Raw genomic sequence first — 16,679 nt, 5'->3', positions numbered from 1 at the left:
ACGGCCTGCATACCGTTAGACCTTAGCAATACACAAAGGTCAGGGAGAAGGCGCCCTAGATAGATAGGGGCAGTGCCGTACAAAACGAACACACACACAAACACCAATCTGAGAGAATATTTCTCTGATAGATTTCAGTGTGCCAGTGCCAATAAACAATCAATCTATGAAATCACCCAGCATCAATATGGTCCTCTACTGGGGCCATTTTATGGGGGAGGAAAAAGATTGCTCTGTAAGAGTGTGTATTTTGTTGTCAGTGTGTGTCTATGTCCAGACATAAAATGGCTTTCTGCACTGCAGATGTAATAACTTGAGGCATAAGGGAGCTGGTGGGAGGGAGGGGGCAGTTCAATTACAATTTCATTTCCTCCCTCATTCTCACTCTCTGCCAAGTAATTCATTTGAGAGGCAATTACCAATAGGACCGCAGCCCAGCCTGCTTGACTAACTCGAATGGATGAGCTGTCACAGACGAGGTGAGGGAGGGCAAGAAACTTCAAGCTGCTCCATACACACACTCACAAACAACAACACACCCATAGGGATGAACAAAAACACTTTTCAGACGTAAACCCGCAGATAGATTCACACAGAAATCTAGCAAAACATGTAAATCCACAGAGACTTCCTGCGGTGATAATCATTAACGTCACAGCAATCTTTCATTATTATGATCTATGATGGGAAATCTCATTATCTCACCCAGATTAACACACTTCCTCTGAAGTGTATTTCAAATAGGATAAAGCCGGTTTGCTGTTTGTGAAAAAGAGATGTAATCCTTGTGTTAAAATATCTATTGCAATTCCTTCAGAGCCAATCCTCTTCAGATTGACTGATGCCATTGTTCCTTATTTATCACATAAAAAAAGATGCAGTGACGTAATTTATGCCGTCTGTTGTAGCATTAGACAACAAAAGAACAGAAGCTACATATAGTACAATTACTTAGAAGCTCACAAAACCTTCTTAATAATGTACTTAGAAATACAATTTCTAAGTACATTATTAAGAAGGTTTTGTGAGCATAGCTTTCTTTGAGGAAAGTTTGACTACTGACTGCCTGCTGACTCAAATGTAACTGTAATGTAATTACTTGCATTACCCTGAACGTCGACCTGAATGAAGCTAAACCCACACTACAGCTTAAAGCGGTGCCCTGCAAAGTGGTTCAAAATATATCAGTAAGGTCAGACAAAGCAAAAGCCACTGTTGTGCCACATGCACTCATCCTCTGCTAGTTCTGTAGGGCAGATGCCGGGTCAAACCAGTTACTATTCCTAAAAGTTTCTATGTAGAATTGGACATAGCAAAAAGTGCTGATAATTTTTTAATTGACCTCTACTACGACAAAGCACATAAGGAGTTATAAAGTACTTGCAAAGGAAAATACAAATCAATTAGTGGAAATTAGTTATATGTTATATTGACCAAAACAAAGTTTTGTGACGTACATGAATGAGTGCACTCACATGTGCAAAATGCATACACTGTTAGGAATCAAAACTTGTTTATTATGTCCCAGTGATGAGGCATACATTAAGAGAGGGGGAAAAACAAGTGGATGATGCATTGTTACATTGTTTGGCAGTCTTCCTTCAAGAACCACTCTAAATGAGTGAGTCATAACCTAAAGGCTTATGTATATCAGTGGAAAAAGATGCTACAGTATGTATTTAGTTATTGTTGGCATGTCAAAGACACAAGCTTTGTATGTGGTTGGTTGTTGCGGATGTCTGAAGATCCACACCAGGCAAAATCATTTCAAAGTAAATGGTTAAGTATTGATCTGCTTTTAGTCTCCTCGGCCCACAGAATGTGGTGTGGTAGTCTGTATGCTGAATATGTGCTGAACAGACAATGATCCACACTTAGTCCAGTCTGGAAAACCATTCTTCAGAAGGAAAACTTAGCCTCAGCCGTGAAATTATAGGTAATTATTCCATCTCACGTCAAATGATATGTAGTATGAGGAATATGTTATGTTGCTAGATCAATTTACTCAGAGAGAAACATAGGTTAGTATCCAAGAAGAAACTTTACTGCAGGAATAACACCTTTAAGTTGCTATTTGGGTTAAAGAAAAGCTGTACTCATAGCTTTAAGTCCATAATAGTCTGTAGTTTGCTTTGAGGTAGATGAGTGTCTCCAGGTTCTTTGGTAAGACACAGCCTGTCTCTGGCCGCAGACAGCGCCCTGCAGTAGTGAAAATGCTCTCGATTACAGTGCAACAAGCAGGTATGGTTAACGCCCTCTTGGCCACGTTGGCAAGCAGAGGAAAGTCAATAGCTTTACGCCGCCAGTAATGCAAAGCCTCCTCATCTGTGGGTTCCTCTCGTAGGTAGACGGCCAGTTCCTGCTCCAGGCTCTTGGCCTGTGTTGTGGGTCTCTGCTTGATGAAAGAGAACAGCTTACAAGGCCGGGAAAGTGAGGAGGCCGGCGATGGAGCTGGGGTAGGAGGGGTCTGGGACTGAGGATGCAGGACTGTGTGGGGCTCTATGGAGCTTGAGGCTGTTGAATGTTTGGACAACTCCTCTATGAGAACTTGTCTGTGCCAGTCGGGGTTGCTGCTCCAAGTGAGCTTGAACTGGGGGTCCAGGGTGGTGGCAGTGATGTAGAGAGGATCCTCCAGAACAGGGGCCAGCCGACGCTCGACAGACTGGCTGAGGCCCAACAGGAGAGAGGGGCAGCGTGGTGTTGACGTCTCAGAGAGATGCTTACGAAGGCCCAGAACACATGGCAGAGCCAGACTGATGGACACATGTCTGTCTGTCATTCTGTCCGCCTGTCTATCCCCTTGCACCATGTCCCATGCCTCAGTGAAGGGCTCCAAAGTGTCAGTGAGCTCCCTCAGCAGCGCTCTCTCTGAAACACCAATTGCCAGCTCCTCAGGTCTGCTCACCTCCTCCAGGAACTCCATGGAGTCCAGCAGCCGCCGAAGCACCTGAATCAGAAATGAATAAACAAATAAAAAAACTAGTGATGAAAATATAAGAATATATAGCTGTAACACATTTGATTATACAATTCTTCACATGCATTAACACAAACTTAAAGTGTGTTTACAATCACATTATGGTGTTAGAAAGTATTGAGTGATAGGATAGACTATAAAGTCTAAGTAGGGGGAGTTAAGGTAAAGGGCTGCTAAGAGACTATTAATACCTTAAGTTGAGCAGCCCAGTCTCTTGCTGCAGGAGGGGGAGTTCCTGGTCCCCCCATGCTCAACCCAGGACCATCAAAAACCTGGCTCAGTTTCTCAGGAGGGACAGCCGAGGTAATGTAGTTGTAGAAACAGGCAGCTTTAGCTAATGTGGATGTGATCTGTGGGCATGAGTGTAATCCCTCTCTGACACACTGTTCAAGTGAGCGGGAGAAACAGTCCACTCGAGCAACACCCAGACCCTGCTCCCAGGAGTCCTCCCACTCTCCTTCATCTCCTCCATCACCATTGCCATTCTTTATCCCTTCCTCCTCATTGTTACTTTTGTCCTCTTCTTCTCCATCAACTACTTCTTGCCCGGTCAAGCGAGAAGGTGAAAGCATGAAACCGGGAAGAAAACATGGCTTTACTGATGTTGTTGCCAGGAAAGGGTCTGCAACCACACGAAAGGCTCTCCCTGACACGCCATGAGAGTGACATACTTCATCAAAATCTGAAAGCATACGATTCCCAGAGAATCCTCCAGTCAGGGGAAGGCACGCCAGGAGAGCAGAATGCATCTGCCAATCAGATGTGAGAAAATGGCAGGTGACACCGAGGTACCTACAGAGAGAGAGAGAGAGAGAGAGAGAGAGAGAGAGAGAGAGAGAGAGAGAGAGAGAGAGAGAGAGAGAGAGAGAGAGAGAGAGAGAGGTGGACTCATCAGTGAGGTAATCAAACCAAGAGGGATTCATGTTGTTTTTTGGTTGATTTTACCTCCTTACCCTGAAGTGGCTCCAGTTAAGCCCCTCCAGAGATCAAGGCTGAGGCTAAGGGCGTGCACTGAGGCCAGGGCCTGGCGGGTGGCTACCTGGGCTTGGTAGGCGTAGGCTGGTAAGAGCTGGCTCTGGATGTAGTGCTGGGGCTCAGGGGTGTAACGCGGCTCAAGGAGCTGAAGCAGCTCTCTGAAGCCTTGATTTTCCACTATAGACACTGGCTGCAGATCACGCACAATCATCTTAGCTATAGCCTCAGAGATCAGAACCTGTGGTGACAACAAAAACAAATAACCCTTTTTATAGAAAATTCTTTCATTGCAGCGCCACTCTTTTCATTTAATACAAAAAAGTAGCTCAGTTGTTTTCATCAACACACCTGACGTGGGTCATGTCTATCAAACTTGGTCAACCCTCCACCTGAGCCTCCTCCCACTCCTCCCTCAAGGGTTGGCATTCCTCCAACACCTCCACCTCCTCCACCTCCCACTCGAGTACTGATGGGGTGGGTGTAGCGGGTATTTCCTCCATTTGTGGTGAAACTGTGCAAGAAACCAGAGGAGTACCCCTCTCTCTTCATATCCTTCCTTTTCACAAAGTCATCATACATAGCCTGGTGCTTCCGCTGAATGGAAAAGAGGAACAGCATGTTAGTGGTTGATGAGTAAATAATTAGACGTCTTTACACCATACTGCCCTGTATTGAAATCTGTGCAGGGGGATACAGTGTGTAAGAGCAATAAACTGACGGGTTTATGTCACTGCGTGGTATGCATTAAAGATGCTGCAAGGACAGCAGATTCGTTTGGTCCTGAAATAAATATAAGACAGAGAATTAAATATATATATTTTAAAAATCATTACCTTTAGATGCGTTACGAAGTTGGACGTGACACTCCTCTTCGCCTGGATCCTGGTACCACAAGCCTTGCAGTTGGACTCGATTTTGCCATTTTCACCTTCAAACACAATATTAAAGTAATCCAGAATAGACACCTTCGAAACTGACGCCATTGGAGCCCACAGTTCAAGTTGGGTAAAATCAACTTGCGATCAAGGACAATCTGAGCGTGAGGTATCAATCTCACACATCGCTTCTAATCACGAGCACAGGCCAGTCTGTTTACTTCTCTATCCCTCATCATGCATTGAAAAAATGTTGCCAGCTGCGCAGACAAAAGGAAAGGTAATTCAAAGCGGGAGTTGCGTCGCCAGAAATCGGCCACAATCTGACTACACAGGCTGCTGCGGAAACATCAACAATAATATAGTGAAGCTACATCCGTTGTTTCTGCGCTTCCACCAGTCTTTAGGACGCAAGAGAAGGGAAGGCAGAGCGCCCTTTCATGGAGGCATATAGACAGCATTATAATTGGACCAGGAAGTACACACAATAAACGGGAGTCTCGTTTTCCTTTTCGGCAGTTCCCGGAAATGTTCGGCTGTCCCCAGTCAAAGGGGGCAGTTATCCTCTGACAGCCTACTTACTTCTGATATAATGTGATAATAACACTGAATTTCTGTCTAGATGATACAATAAAGAACACTTACTTATATTCTTTTATTTAATCATTCAGTAGTAAAAACACAGAATATAACATTTATATATAACTTGTTTGTTAAAGGCTGCCTTAATGAGTTAAAAACGTTGTTAAAAATGGAACTATTAATGGTTAATAAGTTGCCAGGTCGTGGTAAACACCCACACCCAATCATTTTTTACAGCATTTTTTAAACCAAAAGTGCTCTCAACCAAACAAACAATAAGACCACAGAGGTGTGCAAACAACATGTGGAAATGAGTACACATAAACATTTACATTTTATAAATACAATTATTAATATGTAAATCATTATGTTTTACGGTTTTATTACTATATGGATGCAGACAATCTTGACCACAGTACTGCATATTTATTCACAACTAGTTGAGCATTTATTAGTAAGTAATGGATTCTTGAAAATGCATAACATAATTATAACCAAATGTAATGCATTCAACACTAGTCAAAGGCTTTGTTCACAACCTGGCAACGTATATAATTATCTATTCATTATAAGTAAATGCTTATTTGAAATTCATAAATCCACAAATTATGTCTTGTATACCATTAATCTTGTATAATCATACAAGATAATGCCTTATCAGAAATTGGTACCAACCATTTATTGAAAGATTCAGACAAGTTATCTTGTCTACAACACATAAATACTAATACAGCATTCACAGACACATTGTCAAAAAATGCATACATTTAAACTTAATCTAATCTACTATTTACTCATTCGGTCAAACAGAATAATCCCTAAGGTCTTTTTCAAAATCCACCCAGAGGATCCGTGATGTGTTCAACTAGCCCTGAAGAAATAGACTGACTCCAACCTGTCACTCTCTTTTGCCACACACTCTTCTCAGATCATCTCCAGGTTTAACTCAACAGTTATTTAGTCTGAATGCTTTTCCAACTGGGTTGCTGAGGATTCTTGGAGAATGGGTTTGTCCTTCCTGCATTGCTTCAGCTCCTGCCTGCTGTTCAAAACTGCAGTCTGAAGGGTTGCAATCTCAGCTGACAGCTCAATTACTATAATATGACAGAAGAAGAGAAGATGGAAGAAGAAGGATGGTGAAAAGGATTTATCGATAGAACGCTGAGAACTCTGACAGAGGTTTCATTTTGTACACATGCACAACTATCCCAGTCACAAATAAAAACACAAAGTTCTTATACATGGTTGTGCTGGTACATTGTGGAAAGAAAGAAAACAATAACTATCCAGAGCAGTATTTTGTTTGTACATGTTGAATCAAAATAACCATAGCTATATCCTTATTATTTCACATATCAGCAGAACAAATGTTTGCTTTAAATCAGAATCATTTGGAAATGTAACATCATACCTTGCATGAATGAGGACTGTGCTTGTTTTAGAGTTTGTGGCACCAGAATCCCAAACCATTTCAGTGGATCTTGCTGAGGATTCTGATCACTTTTTCTTGATGGAGTTACTTCAGGAGCTTTCTCACTGCTGGCTTCTTCACCTTCCTTTTTTTCTGTGATATTCTTTTTTGGTTTGTTTCTTCTCCTGACACCTGATTTAATACATTTAAAAAATGATTTAATTTGGGTTCTTTTAACAACATTATTTTACATGGAGTGTAGCAGACTCACCTTCTTCTTGAGGTCCAATATCCTCTATTGGCGTGGCTTCTTTTCCTGCCTCATTGCTACCCTTTTGTTTGGATCTTTCTGTGCAGAAATCCACCTCACCATTGTCCAGTGTTCTATAACACATAAGTTCAAGACATCACAATAAACAATCATTTTAACTCCTGTCAACAAAGATTAAGCTGGGACTAATATTTTCTTAAACATACTATATATTATCTCACCTAGCATGAACACAGACAAGAGGCTCTATCTCACTTGCATACTGAAGTGCAGAGACCCGTTTGTTTCCTATGGAATATCGTGCCTTTGACATGGAAAACCATCCCTGTGTGGAACACAAATGGTAACCAAATGGTTGGTGGGAGTAGAGGAAACAGGATAACATAAAGGCTTAACCATTCTCATTTTTAGAACTTTTTATTGGCTGGCATGTAGCATTCAGTCCATAATCCAAAATAGCCAATTGTTGAAGCTTAAAATACACACACTTCCAAAACTCTGGTTCTAGATGTTCAGCCTCCATCTCAATTCCTGACATAATTGGGAGGTCTTGGTGAGTTGATATGGAAAGGACGAGTTAAATACAAAAGAGGAGTATAGTACACAAAAAACAGCAAATAATTACAATTCTAAGGGCTATACTACTATGTTTGTAGCAAACGTTTATTAAATTATAACAATTGCTTTTTCAGCTAGATATAAACATGGTTTTCCCTACGAAAAGGTTTTGAGCAGCTTTAACAGACTCATGAAGACACACATTTTAAATATATATGGATGAGTGAGACCAAGTTAGCTCAATATGCTTTTCTGAGTGCTACCTGCTCAATGAGAGAGTTGAGAGCGGCTCGTTTCTCTTCCAGTAACTCCAGCTGGTCCATGAACCGGAGCAGCTTTTCGTCCAGTAACAGAGAAGATTCTTCGAATTCTGAAACAACCATGTCGATTTTTCAGCGTTACTAGCTTGATTGCTTTATCATACAATTCTTACCGCCGTCGTTTCTGCAACAAATTCACCCGTTCAGTGTTCAAACCCAGATTTTAACACACTAGATCGACCTATAATATTCCAAAAGACCTTACTACTTCTGTGTATGGGGAGCATCACGTGACAAATGCCGTCACGTGATCAGTATCACATGTCCCTGATTGTACCAATCGAAAACAGGGGATGAATAACACCCATTGCAAAAAGTAGACCGTTTTGTATGAAGTGTAACAAAGCAAACATTGTAACTGTAGCGTATGTCTCTCAAATGTATCACCGACAAAAAGTTGGCCATTATTAGTTTTCTTCATAAAGTATTCCTATCTTGGAACCACACTCGATATAGAAAAAAAGAGGTAGTTCCCATACCGGGAGTCGAACCCGGGCCGCCTGGGTGAAAACCAGGAATCCTAACCGCTAGACCATATGGGACAGACATGATGTAGACCATAAACTTACATTTTTAACCAAATACACGGATCATGTTTACATACAATAGATGAATACTGTTGATTAAAAGCCACACATTTGGCTGAACCAGAAGTTGAACATCTCCTGAAATAATATTTCATAATTGCAGGTAAGAATAACGTAAATTGATTGAATACATATTAGACATTACTTGGTTAAGCTAACGTTAGATACCTTTAGAACACGTGCTGTAATAAGTTACATTATGGCTCGCGATTTAGCTATATCGTATAAATATATCTTACATCTTACTTTGGCAGACTACTAAAATACGTTGTACCTCATCGGACATGACAGATGGCTAACTTTGCTACATTAAATTACATTTTCGGGAAACTTGACGTTAGCTAATCTAAGGTAAAATGTTACTCTGGTAACGTAAACTATTTTGGAAAGCCTCCCTGGTGTTTAATATATGGAATACGAACGAACGCGAAGTAAAATAAAACGATCAGCTCTGGACCTCTGATGTATGCTAGTACATACGTTAGGTTAGTAACGTACAATCTCCACAGTATAGGTTCTTACAAGACACATACACAATACAAATACAACACACACTTATATATGGTTAGAAGTATTATATAAAGATCTGCTTTTCGCAGACATATAAAGTACCCTTAAAGACAATTGATACCCCAAAACATCCACCTAGTACTGCTTGATAAAGCTCACTGAACACGACGGGTGCATATCTCCCAGTAGCGCGCCGTGATCGTATAGTGGTTAGTACTCTGCGTTGTGGCCGCAGCAACCCCGGTTCGAATCCGGGTCACGGCAGGGTTAAATCCCTGACACGGCTTGGGAGGCTAGCTTTTGTTTCCCAATTTCCCGTCTGTTGCATTTAAAAGTATTTATAGAGAGTAGTTTAGTTTAGTTTAAAGACAACAAAAAGTATGTATTTGATGATTTCTGGAGGCATAAAACACGTCTACAAGATTGCAGGGTTGAATCCCAACCCTGGGAGAATTGATTTTTATAATATATTGTAGAGAACATGAAAGTAATAGAAGTCCTTTTGTTGCATGTCTAAACATGAACTTCTTACAGATATCGATTAATAAGACTTGTGTTATGCATTTAACTATTTATACATTTACATTAGATATTTATGTTAAGTATTAGGTAAAAGCTTTTTACTTCTTCTAAGTTTATTACATATATTTTTTTATTTGAGATATTTATCTAGTGCTCAGTAGTCTCATACAAACACCTCAACGTGAATCAGAATCAGAAATACTTTATTAAAAGACTAATCTTTGCTAGAAATAGTTGTGCAATATCTTCCCTTTGAATACTGATATTAACCCTTCACCGAATGATGAAATGCTTATTAACTTTGTCAATGAGAAGAGGGGACAGTACTCTGGGTTAGGCGAAACCTTTTTATTGGTTGTTGCCAAGGACCATGTCTATGTTCCGAGATGATGAGCCAATCAGATGGCACGTGCTTCTCGCGTCCTATCTTCTGATTGGTTTTTGAAACCACAAGTTACCGCCCCATACTCTGGTCAGTTCCGTATGTGAGTTTTTACACACTGATATGGCATGCAATTAAACAGCTCTGGACTTTTGGATCTCCACGATACTTCATTTTTCAATTCATCTAATTGGATACTCTTGTGGTAGTAGGTTGAACCTTTGCGGCTGGAATCGCGTTTTAGCGTTTCAGGTAAGGACAAAAAAACTCATGCATTAGCCTATTGCTTATGTCTGCTATAGAGTATATGAACCTATCTTTACTTAGTGTATACATGTGTGACAAATGGCCAATGTTAAAAACGTAGTGCAGTACATTGCAGAGAGCCCTTATCATTAATTAAACATATGAGAGGTCAACATATATTTAAAAAAAGATGATTGATCTATTTTGAAACTTAGGGTCCTTTGCTGTAGTAATAGTGGAGAAAGAAAATAAATTATGGGATTTCTTTAACTACACTATCTATTATTAATATTATGGAGCAATGCAAAGATATATGGAAAATCCTTTGCAAAAACATTTGACTTGTAATATGTCTACAATGGGAAACAAGATTTCCGAACCTGACTTTATCCAATGTTCAGATTTCTGTACTAGAAATGTATGCACATTAGCACACAATTAATAAGATAATGGATCATTTCCATATTTAAACAAAATATTTCATAAAGGTTAGGCCTTAATATAGGTAATCAACAGAAGAAGTTCTGTGGTGATATTAGTCTCCCTTTAACATAACATCATTAAAATCAACCAATGTTAAGCTTACTGTGGAGGAAAATTGTAAACCATATTTTCTTGAAACAGACAATGGATGCCACATCAGCAGCTGGACTTCTGCATCCCTACTGGCCACGGGACCTTTTGATTCCCACGTATGTGGCCAATGACCGATCCATGTCAGAGATTCTGGTGTTCCTGTTTTCTGTGTCTGGGCTCTTTCTGCTTGTGACCTGGCTGATCACTGGTCAGAAAGGGAAAACTGGCAGGCTGGGGACATGGAGGCGTCTGGCTGTGTGCTGGTTTGCTGTCTGTGGTTTCATCCATGGCGTAATTGAGGGATGGTTCTCAATGTACTATGATATTATTCCAGGAGACCAGAGCTTCCTCTCACAGCTGTGTGAGTACAAACAAGAAAAACAAGTCTATAAACTGTGATTGTGCAGTGAATAAGAGTCATTATGTGTAATTTTCTTCTCTCAGGGAAAGAGTACTCCAAAGGGGACAGTCGATATGTAACGTGAGTTCATCTTTGCTCAGAGCTCCGTTAATTGTTTTCATTTAAAAATAAAGTAAGAAACTGTCTACCTTATTTCCACATACTATTAGTACTAATTGTACTCTGCAAATTTCTAGAGCGGATAACTTCACTGTCTGCATGGAGACTGTGACTGCATGGTTATGGGGACCTTTCAGCTTTTGGGCTGTGTTTGCCTTCCTAACCAACAAGCCCTACAGATTTGTTCTTCAACTCATTATTTCACTAGGTAAGATGGTGTAATAACTACCCTATTTAGATATGACTTGCACTTTTTCCAGAGTTGTTTGTCATATTCATATAATGGATCTTATTTCATAATATCATTTTAGGTCAGCTGTACGGAGTAGTGCTTTACTTCTACACAGAGCATAGAGATGGTTATGCTCATAGTGAGTTGGGACACCCAATTTACTTCTGGTTCTACTTTGTGTTCATGAACGTGCTATGGACCATCATACCGCTGGTGCTCATTGTGGATGCCTGGAGACAGATGTCCGCTGCACAGACACAGTCTGACAGCAAAAAGTCTAAGAGGAACTGACAACATGGCTGTGGGTCGAAGAGAACATTTCTACAGGAGGGACAAGACAAAATACAACTGGGGAGAGCATACACTTTCTGTTGTAAAAATCACTACATTCAATGATGGGACAAAATAAATGATAAATTGTTTGGAGTTGGAAAGATCTAGAGCTGCAGCTATCGATTATGTTCATTATCGACTAATGTGCAGATAATTTTTTTAGATTCATTTTTTAAAAAAAAATGTTGTCTATATTGTCATCTGTCAACAACAGAACTTAATTGGGTGCAATGAATGTTCCCTGTGTATACAACAATACACATTTTTTTCCGGCTTTGTGGGACTTTTGGGAGTGGCAAAATAAATATTCTGTTTAGTAGTATCTTTATTTTTGTTACAAGTTACACATGTTGATTTATAAATTGACAAAATATTGCTGAACATTAAAGTCATTTTAAGTGCTTCTTTAACCACCTTGGTAATTTCTCTCTATGTATTTGTGTTCTGTTTCAATGAAAATAAACCATTTACCTACATTCGATATTTCACTCTATATGGCTTTTCCCTGTACCAGGTCTCCCTCTCACGCCGAAATAGCTCAGTTGGGAGAGCGTTAGACTGAAGATCTAAAGGTCCCTGGTTCGATCCCGGGTTTCGGCAGCTTTTGTCTCAACAACAGCGACCAATGTGACATCCCACCGGCTGTGGGACTAGGTGACAAATCCCACCACCCTGTGGTCTTCTAGGAGCACTACAAATATATATTTTAAGGGATGAACACATGTATTGGACACAAAACCAAAATGTTATGTACCCATTAACCAACGTAGTACATTAATTCATCCTAAGTAAGTTTGATGTTTCATTGCATGAATTACATAATCTGAAATGTTAAAAATTAAAAGCATAAAGTTGGGACACAAACGTGCATTGGCTGTACCCATTTAATGGTAATTCATAAGAAGAAACATACTGTTCCACAGATAGCACCTTATAATAACTGGATAATATCCCTTCTTCAGCTGAACATTTTGCTGAGTCGAAGTCCCAACTGTGCATTGTTGTCTTTCTCTTTACTTGCAATGTCTTTAAGTGCTTTCAGAGCAGCAGGTGATTCTGGCTGTAGCTCCAGCAGTTTCCTAAATGCCTTCCTGGCCTCCTCCAGCTCGTTTAACATCTGGCAGGCTTGGCCCATCCTGTACCAGGCTTTAGCCACAGCCGGTTCCAGCACAGTAGCTTTGATCGCACTCACCTTAGCTCGTTCGGGTTGGTTAATTTTAAGCTGGCACAATGACATGTTTGAGTGAAGTTCTGCTTTGATGGATTTTACTTCATTAGCTGAAGGATGTTGATATGTTTTATCACCAGTGTCTGTGTCAACCTGCTCCTCTGCTTCTTGTGCTTTTTCCTCCACCCCTTTGCCAAGAACACGGAGAGTGATGACGAGTTTGAGAGCCCGACTATAGCTGTCTGCTGCTCCCCACACATCCCCACTTCTGAATCTCACTCCACCCTGCTCCTTGTGTGACTTCACCCACTGCCACTTTTCACCAGGGCACATCTCCCAGGATTCCTTGCCTGGTGTGTAAGATTTGAGTTCAACTGTGGCACCTAAAGGTAGGTTTGCTTCACCTGGAGCATATACGTCTAGTCCATTTTCCACTGGAGATATCAGTATCTGAGAACAAATAAAATAGATCATCAGACTAGCTATAGCTTTCAAAAACTTTAATATATTATGTGTAAAGTATAATCCTGGAATCCAAATTCAACTGTTGTGGCTTTTATGTCAGGGAGCACTGGCAAATTGTGACACAAGTGAAATTTGAAACATGAGAAATTTGGGTTCACCTTTTCTTTAGGACAAACTCCTACTAAGCCTTCTTTTTAGGTATCTGGTCCACAACACAACCTTTGCAGTTTGCTGGTTAACTGAAATTCTCGAAAGTTGTTTTGTGTTGCCATAGTCTTCAATGTTATTGGACAGTATTTGAATTATTAAATAAATAAAGTTAGAATCAAATTAGCTTTTGTCCCACCTGATCAATATATTTGGTTTCCAATTTTTACTTTCAGACCCCAAAGAGTGACTTGAAAGCATGGACAGAGTACTATTATTATGCCAGTATCCTCTTCTCTCTTACCTCAGTTTTCTCTCCCGCTCTCATCCCTTCCACACATGCTTCTGTGATATCGCACTGACCCTCGCCAAGCCTCAATGTTATCCAGTCACCCAGTGGGACCTGCAGCACAGCGTCCTGACACCTTGGGAAGGCTGTGACCGCTGTAATCTCAGTCACTGATTGGTGTGACAGCTTCTCATTTCCCATTTCAGATACTAAAGTCTCTGCTTCATGCATGTTAGCTTTGATCCGCACCCGGACTTGACACAGAGAACCCAACCTTGGACAGTCACTGGATGAACATGCTAGAAGAGACAAAGAGACAGTATGTGAGATTAATTACGAGATGAATAATACATTTCTATTCCTCAAATTTGGACGAAAATGGAAAATTTGACAGAGAACGTAGTAAAGCGTCATACCTGCATCATCTCCAGAATTAGAAACAGTCGCCTGACTCCCTCCATGTGTTTTCTTTCGCTGGACTTTCCAGAGACCTCCTGGACACACTGACACCCAAGAGGGGACGTCAATGTCATCATGATCACTGTTGGTTTGCATTGTTTCAAAAGGGTAACCAATATCTGTCCCTGAGGGTTCATAAAAAACATAAAGACAAAAATAAAAGATGATCACAACTGTCCAGACATATATTTGAATACATTTTCTGTGTGACGATATAACAGCAATCTGTGTTCAAAAACTTCATTTATTTTGAAGAGTATTGAGATTTACGATCAGAAGTCAAGTTAAAAGTAGTTAATATTATAATTATTTCATAGGAATTATTAAATGATAACTTGAGTACAACAAAACAATGGACTTTGATGGGGTCTGTACTTTCAGCATGAACAGTGCTACAAAGTCTTCATTGCAAATTGAAAAGTATAAACAGGAAATGTATTTACAGTATTACAATGAAAATATTACATTAATAATGTCCTTTGTGACTACTAAAGTATTATACATTTAGATTATTATTGATCATGTGTAAATGTAAAATCAGGATTTTATGGTTGTAGTTGGTTCAGTAAAGCGCTGTTTTAACTCATTTGTATAAAAGGACGGACACTATTCATCACAATTATTACCCAGTGCCCAAAATAAGTGTAGAGTAGAAATAGAAAGGATCACGAAAAGCAAGACTCAAGTAAAGTGCTTTTGTCTCAAATTGTACATCCTCTTTTACCAAGTGCATGGACTTACATGCCGCTGAAACAGCAATGATAAATAAAAAGCTTTAGCCAGCTAAGGATACATTTAGACAGCATTATGTCGGAGCTGGAACTGAATTCATTGCTCTACATTTTATAAATTCTAACAATAACGTAGTTAAGCACTATTAAAAAATAAAAGGCATATATCTTACCTTACACACAATTCTGATATGAAGTAGTAACGACCATTACATTAGACACTGAAAACGGTCAGATGGTAAGAATAAACACAAACCCGAGACTTTTCTTCTTCTGTTTTTAATTTCCGTCCTCCTTTTCTTCTTCGTGTATGTTAAAGACGGCTGCGGAGACAGCTAGATAGCATTACCGCCACCCATTGTACAGGAGTGTGAACACAGCCTATTTTCAGAATCAGAATCAGAATCAAGTTTATTGCCAGGTACGTTTACACACACAAGGAATTTGTTTTGGTTTCTGGTGGCTCAAACATAAGCAATCTAAGAAAATAAGTTGCAATAGTAGGTAACAAATATAGAGATAAGTATTCTTAAGAAAAAAGGACAAGTATTTACACCAAATGTAAATTTAAATATACAAAGAACCTTAAAAGCTAACAAATAAAACACTAAGGGACAATGAATATATGACAATATATGGCAAACTACAGTGTGTTATATTCTAAAGTGGAGGGCTGCGCAGACATGTGTGCAAAAATTAAAATATAGTCAGAGAGCTGAGCATGAACATGGCTCACAGTATTAAGAGAGGAAAAAAGACCAACATGTTCTTCACATCATGATTTACAGCAAATGAAAAAGTGTTGGGTTGAGCAGAAAGACGGGACACAAGAGGCATCAATCTAACCCACCAACATGGGTTATTAATTTAACCCAAATATTGGTTCATATGAGTAGAGTGTTGGGTTTACTTTGACCAAATAATGGGTTTTTTAAATAAATAATAATATTGGCAATTGATTTATTTTAAACTTTAAATATAAAAAGCATAGCAACAGAAGAACACGAGAAAGTGATCAAAAGGAAAGGTGCCTACCTGTAGATTATTGTTCTTAGAATTCAAGAAGAGACTTTTAAAAAATCATCAATTTAAAGAACAACATATACACCAAAACAAATACAAGCACAGTTTAAATCTCTCTCTCTGTGTGTATTGACCTTTGACTTGTTCCACTCGTGTTTAAGGCTAGTGTGTTAATCTGTCCTGTCAGTATAAGTTAGGGCTTTATCTTTTAAACACTAGAGACCATTAGGTCTATCACAGGGATACCAACAAGTGTTGTGTGTGGTGTGTGTGTTTGTGTGTGTGTGTGTGTGTGTGTGAGAGAGAGAGAGAGAGAGAGAGAGAGAGAGAGAGAGAGAGAGAGAGAGAGAGGAGAGCAAGAGAGATATAAAGGGACAGAGACAGAGAGAAAGACAGAAAGGAAGAAGGCCATCTGAGACATAATCTGTCCTCTTATACAGTATTGGGCCTGTTTGCCCCTCGTTGAGGTGATAACCTTTTACACTAAGATTATATCACTGAATAGCGAGTCGATAGATGT

General features: G+C 39.7%; 4 protein-coding genes and 3 non-coding genes across 8 annotated transcripts; 3 read left to right on the top strand and 4 right to left on the bottom strand.

Annotated features, from left to right (window-relative positions):
• Window positions 1-1,496: 1,496 nt before the first annotated feature.
• Window positions 1,497-5,274, bottom strand: si:dkey-109j17.5 (zinc finger BED domain-containing protein 4). Its single transcript, XM_063898133.1, has 5 exons — window positions 4,786-5,274; window positions 4,301-4,546; window positions 3,931-4,190; window positions 3,169-3,769; window positions 1,497-2,947 (listed from the first exon to the last, which is right to left on the bottom strand). Exons 1-5 carry the CDS (start codon window positions 4,933-4,935, stop codon window positions 2,105-2,107), a joined length of 2,100 nt encoding a protein of 699 aa, XP_063754203.1. The 5' UTR covers window positions 4,936-5,274; the 3' UTR covers window positions 1,497-2,104.
• A 194-nt stretch (window positions 5,275-5,468) lies between these two features.
• Window positions 5,469-8,229, bottom strand: ccdc115 (coiled-coil domain containing 115). Its single transcript, XM_063895422.1, has 5 exons — window positions 7,913-8,229; window positions 7,313-7,416; window positions 7,092-7,204; window positions 6,821-7,012; window positions 5,469-6,503 (listed from the first exon to the last, which is right to left on the bottom strand). The coding sequence occupies exons 1-5, from the start codon at window positions 8,030-8,032 to the stop codon at window positions 6,367-6,369; spliced, it is 666 nt and encodes a 221-aa protein (XP_063751492.1). The 5' UTR covers window positions 8,033-8,229; the 3' UTR covers window positions 5,469-6,366.
• Window positions 8,230-8,439: 210 nt separating this feature from the next.
• Window positions 8,440-8,511, bottom strand: trnae-uuc (transfer RNA glutamic acid (anticodon UUC)). The gene has a single exon. It is a non-coding gene; the product is annotated as a tRNA-Glu (tRNA).
• Window positions 8,512-9,258: 747 nt separating this feature from the next.
• trnah-gug (transfer RNA histidin (anticodon GUG)) lies at window positions 9,259-9,330 on the top strand. The gene has a single exon. It is a non-coding gene; the product is annotated as a tRNA-His (tRNA).
• A 725-nt stretch (window positions 9,331-10,055) lies between these two features.
• Window positions 10,056-12,358, top strand: ebp (EBP cholestenol delta-isomerase). Its single transcript, XM_063891328.1, has 5 exons — window positions 10,056-10,222; window positions 10,841-11,153; window positions 11,237-11,273; window positions 11,390-11,520; window positions 11,624-12,358. Exons 2-5 carry the CDS (start codon window positions 10,844-10,846, stop codon window positions 11,833-11,835), a joined length of 690 nt encoding a protein of 229 aa, XP_063747398.1. The 5' UTR covers window positions 10,056-10,222; window positions 10,841-10,843; the 3' UTR covers window positions 11,836-12,358.
• Window positions 12,185-15,505, bottom strand: fkbpl (FKBP prolyl isomerase like). 2 transcript variants are annotated; one of them, XM_063891313.1, is made up of 4 exons: window positions 15,393-15,505; window positions 14,363-14,530; window positions 13,962-14,245; window positions 12,185-13,495 (listed from the first exon to the last, which is right to left on the bottom strand). In XM_063891313.1, exons 2-4 carry the CDS (start codon window positions 14,499-14,501, stop codon window positions 12,836-12,838), a joined length of 1,083 nt encoding a protein of 360 aa, XP_063747383.1. In that variant the 5' UTR covers window positions 14,502-14,530; window positions 15,393-15,505; the 3' UTR covers window positions 12,185-12,835. The 2 variants fall into 2 exon arrangements, with proteins under 2 accessions (XP_063747383.1, XP_063747372.1); XM_063891302.1 differs by having other exon boundaries at window positions 15,310-15,455.
• Window positions 12,405-12,477, top strand: trnaf-gaa (transfer RNA phenylalanine (anticodon GAA)). Its single transcript has one exon. It is a non-coding gene; the product is annotated as a tRNA-Phe (tRNA).
• Window positions 15,506-16,679: the final 1,174 nt, after the last annotated feature.

This window comes from Eleginops maclovinus, chromosome 1 (genome assembly GCF_036324505.1).
Source record: "Eleginops maclovinus isolate JMC-PN-2008 ecotype Puerto Natales chromosome 1, JC_Emac_rtc_rv5, whole genome shotgun sequence".
Lineage (NCBI taxonomy): Eukaryota > Metazoa > Chordata > Actinopteri > Perciformes > Eleginopidae > Eleginops > Eleginops maclovinus.
The sequence above is the reverse complement of the archived record's forward strand: the minus strand, read 5'-3'. Positions and strand labels throughout refer to the sequence as shown.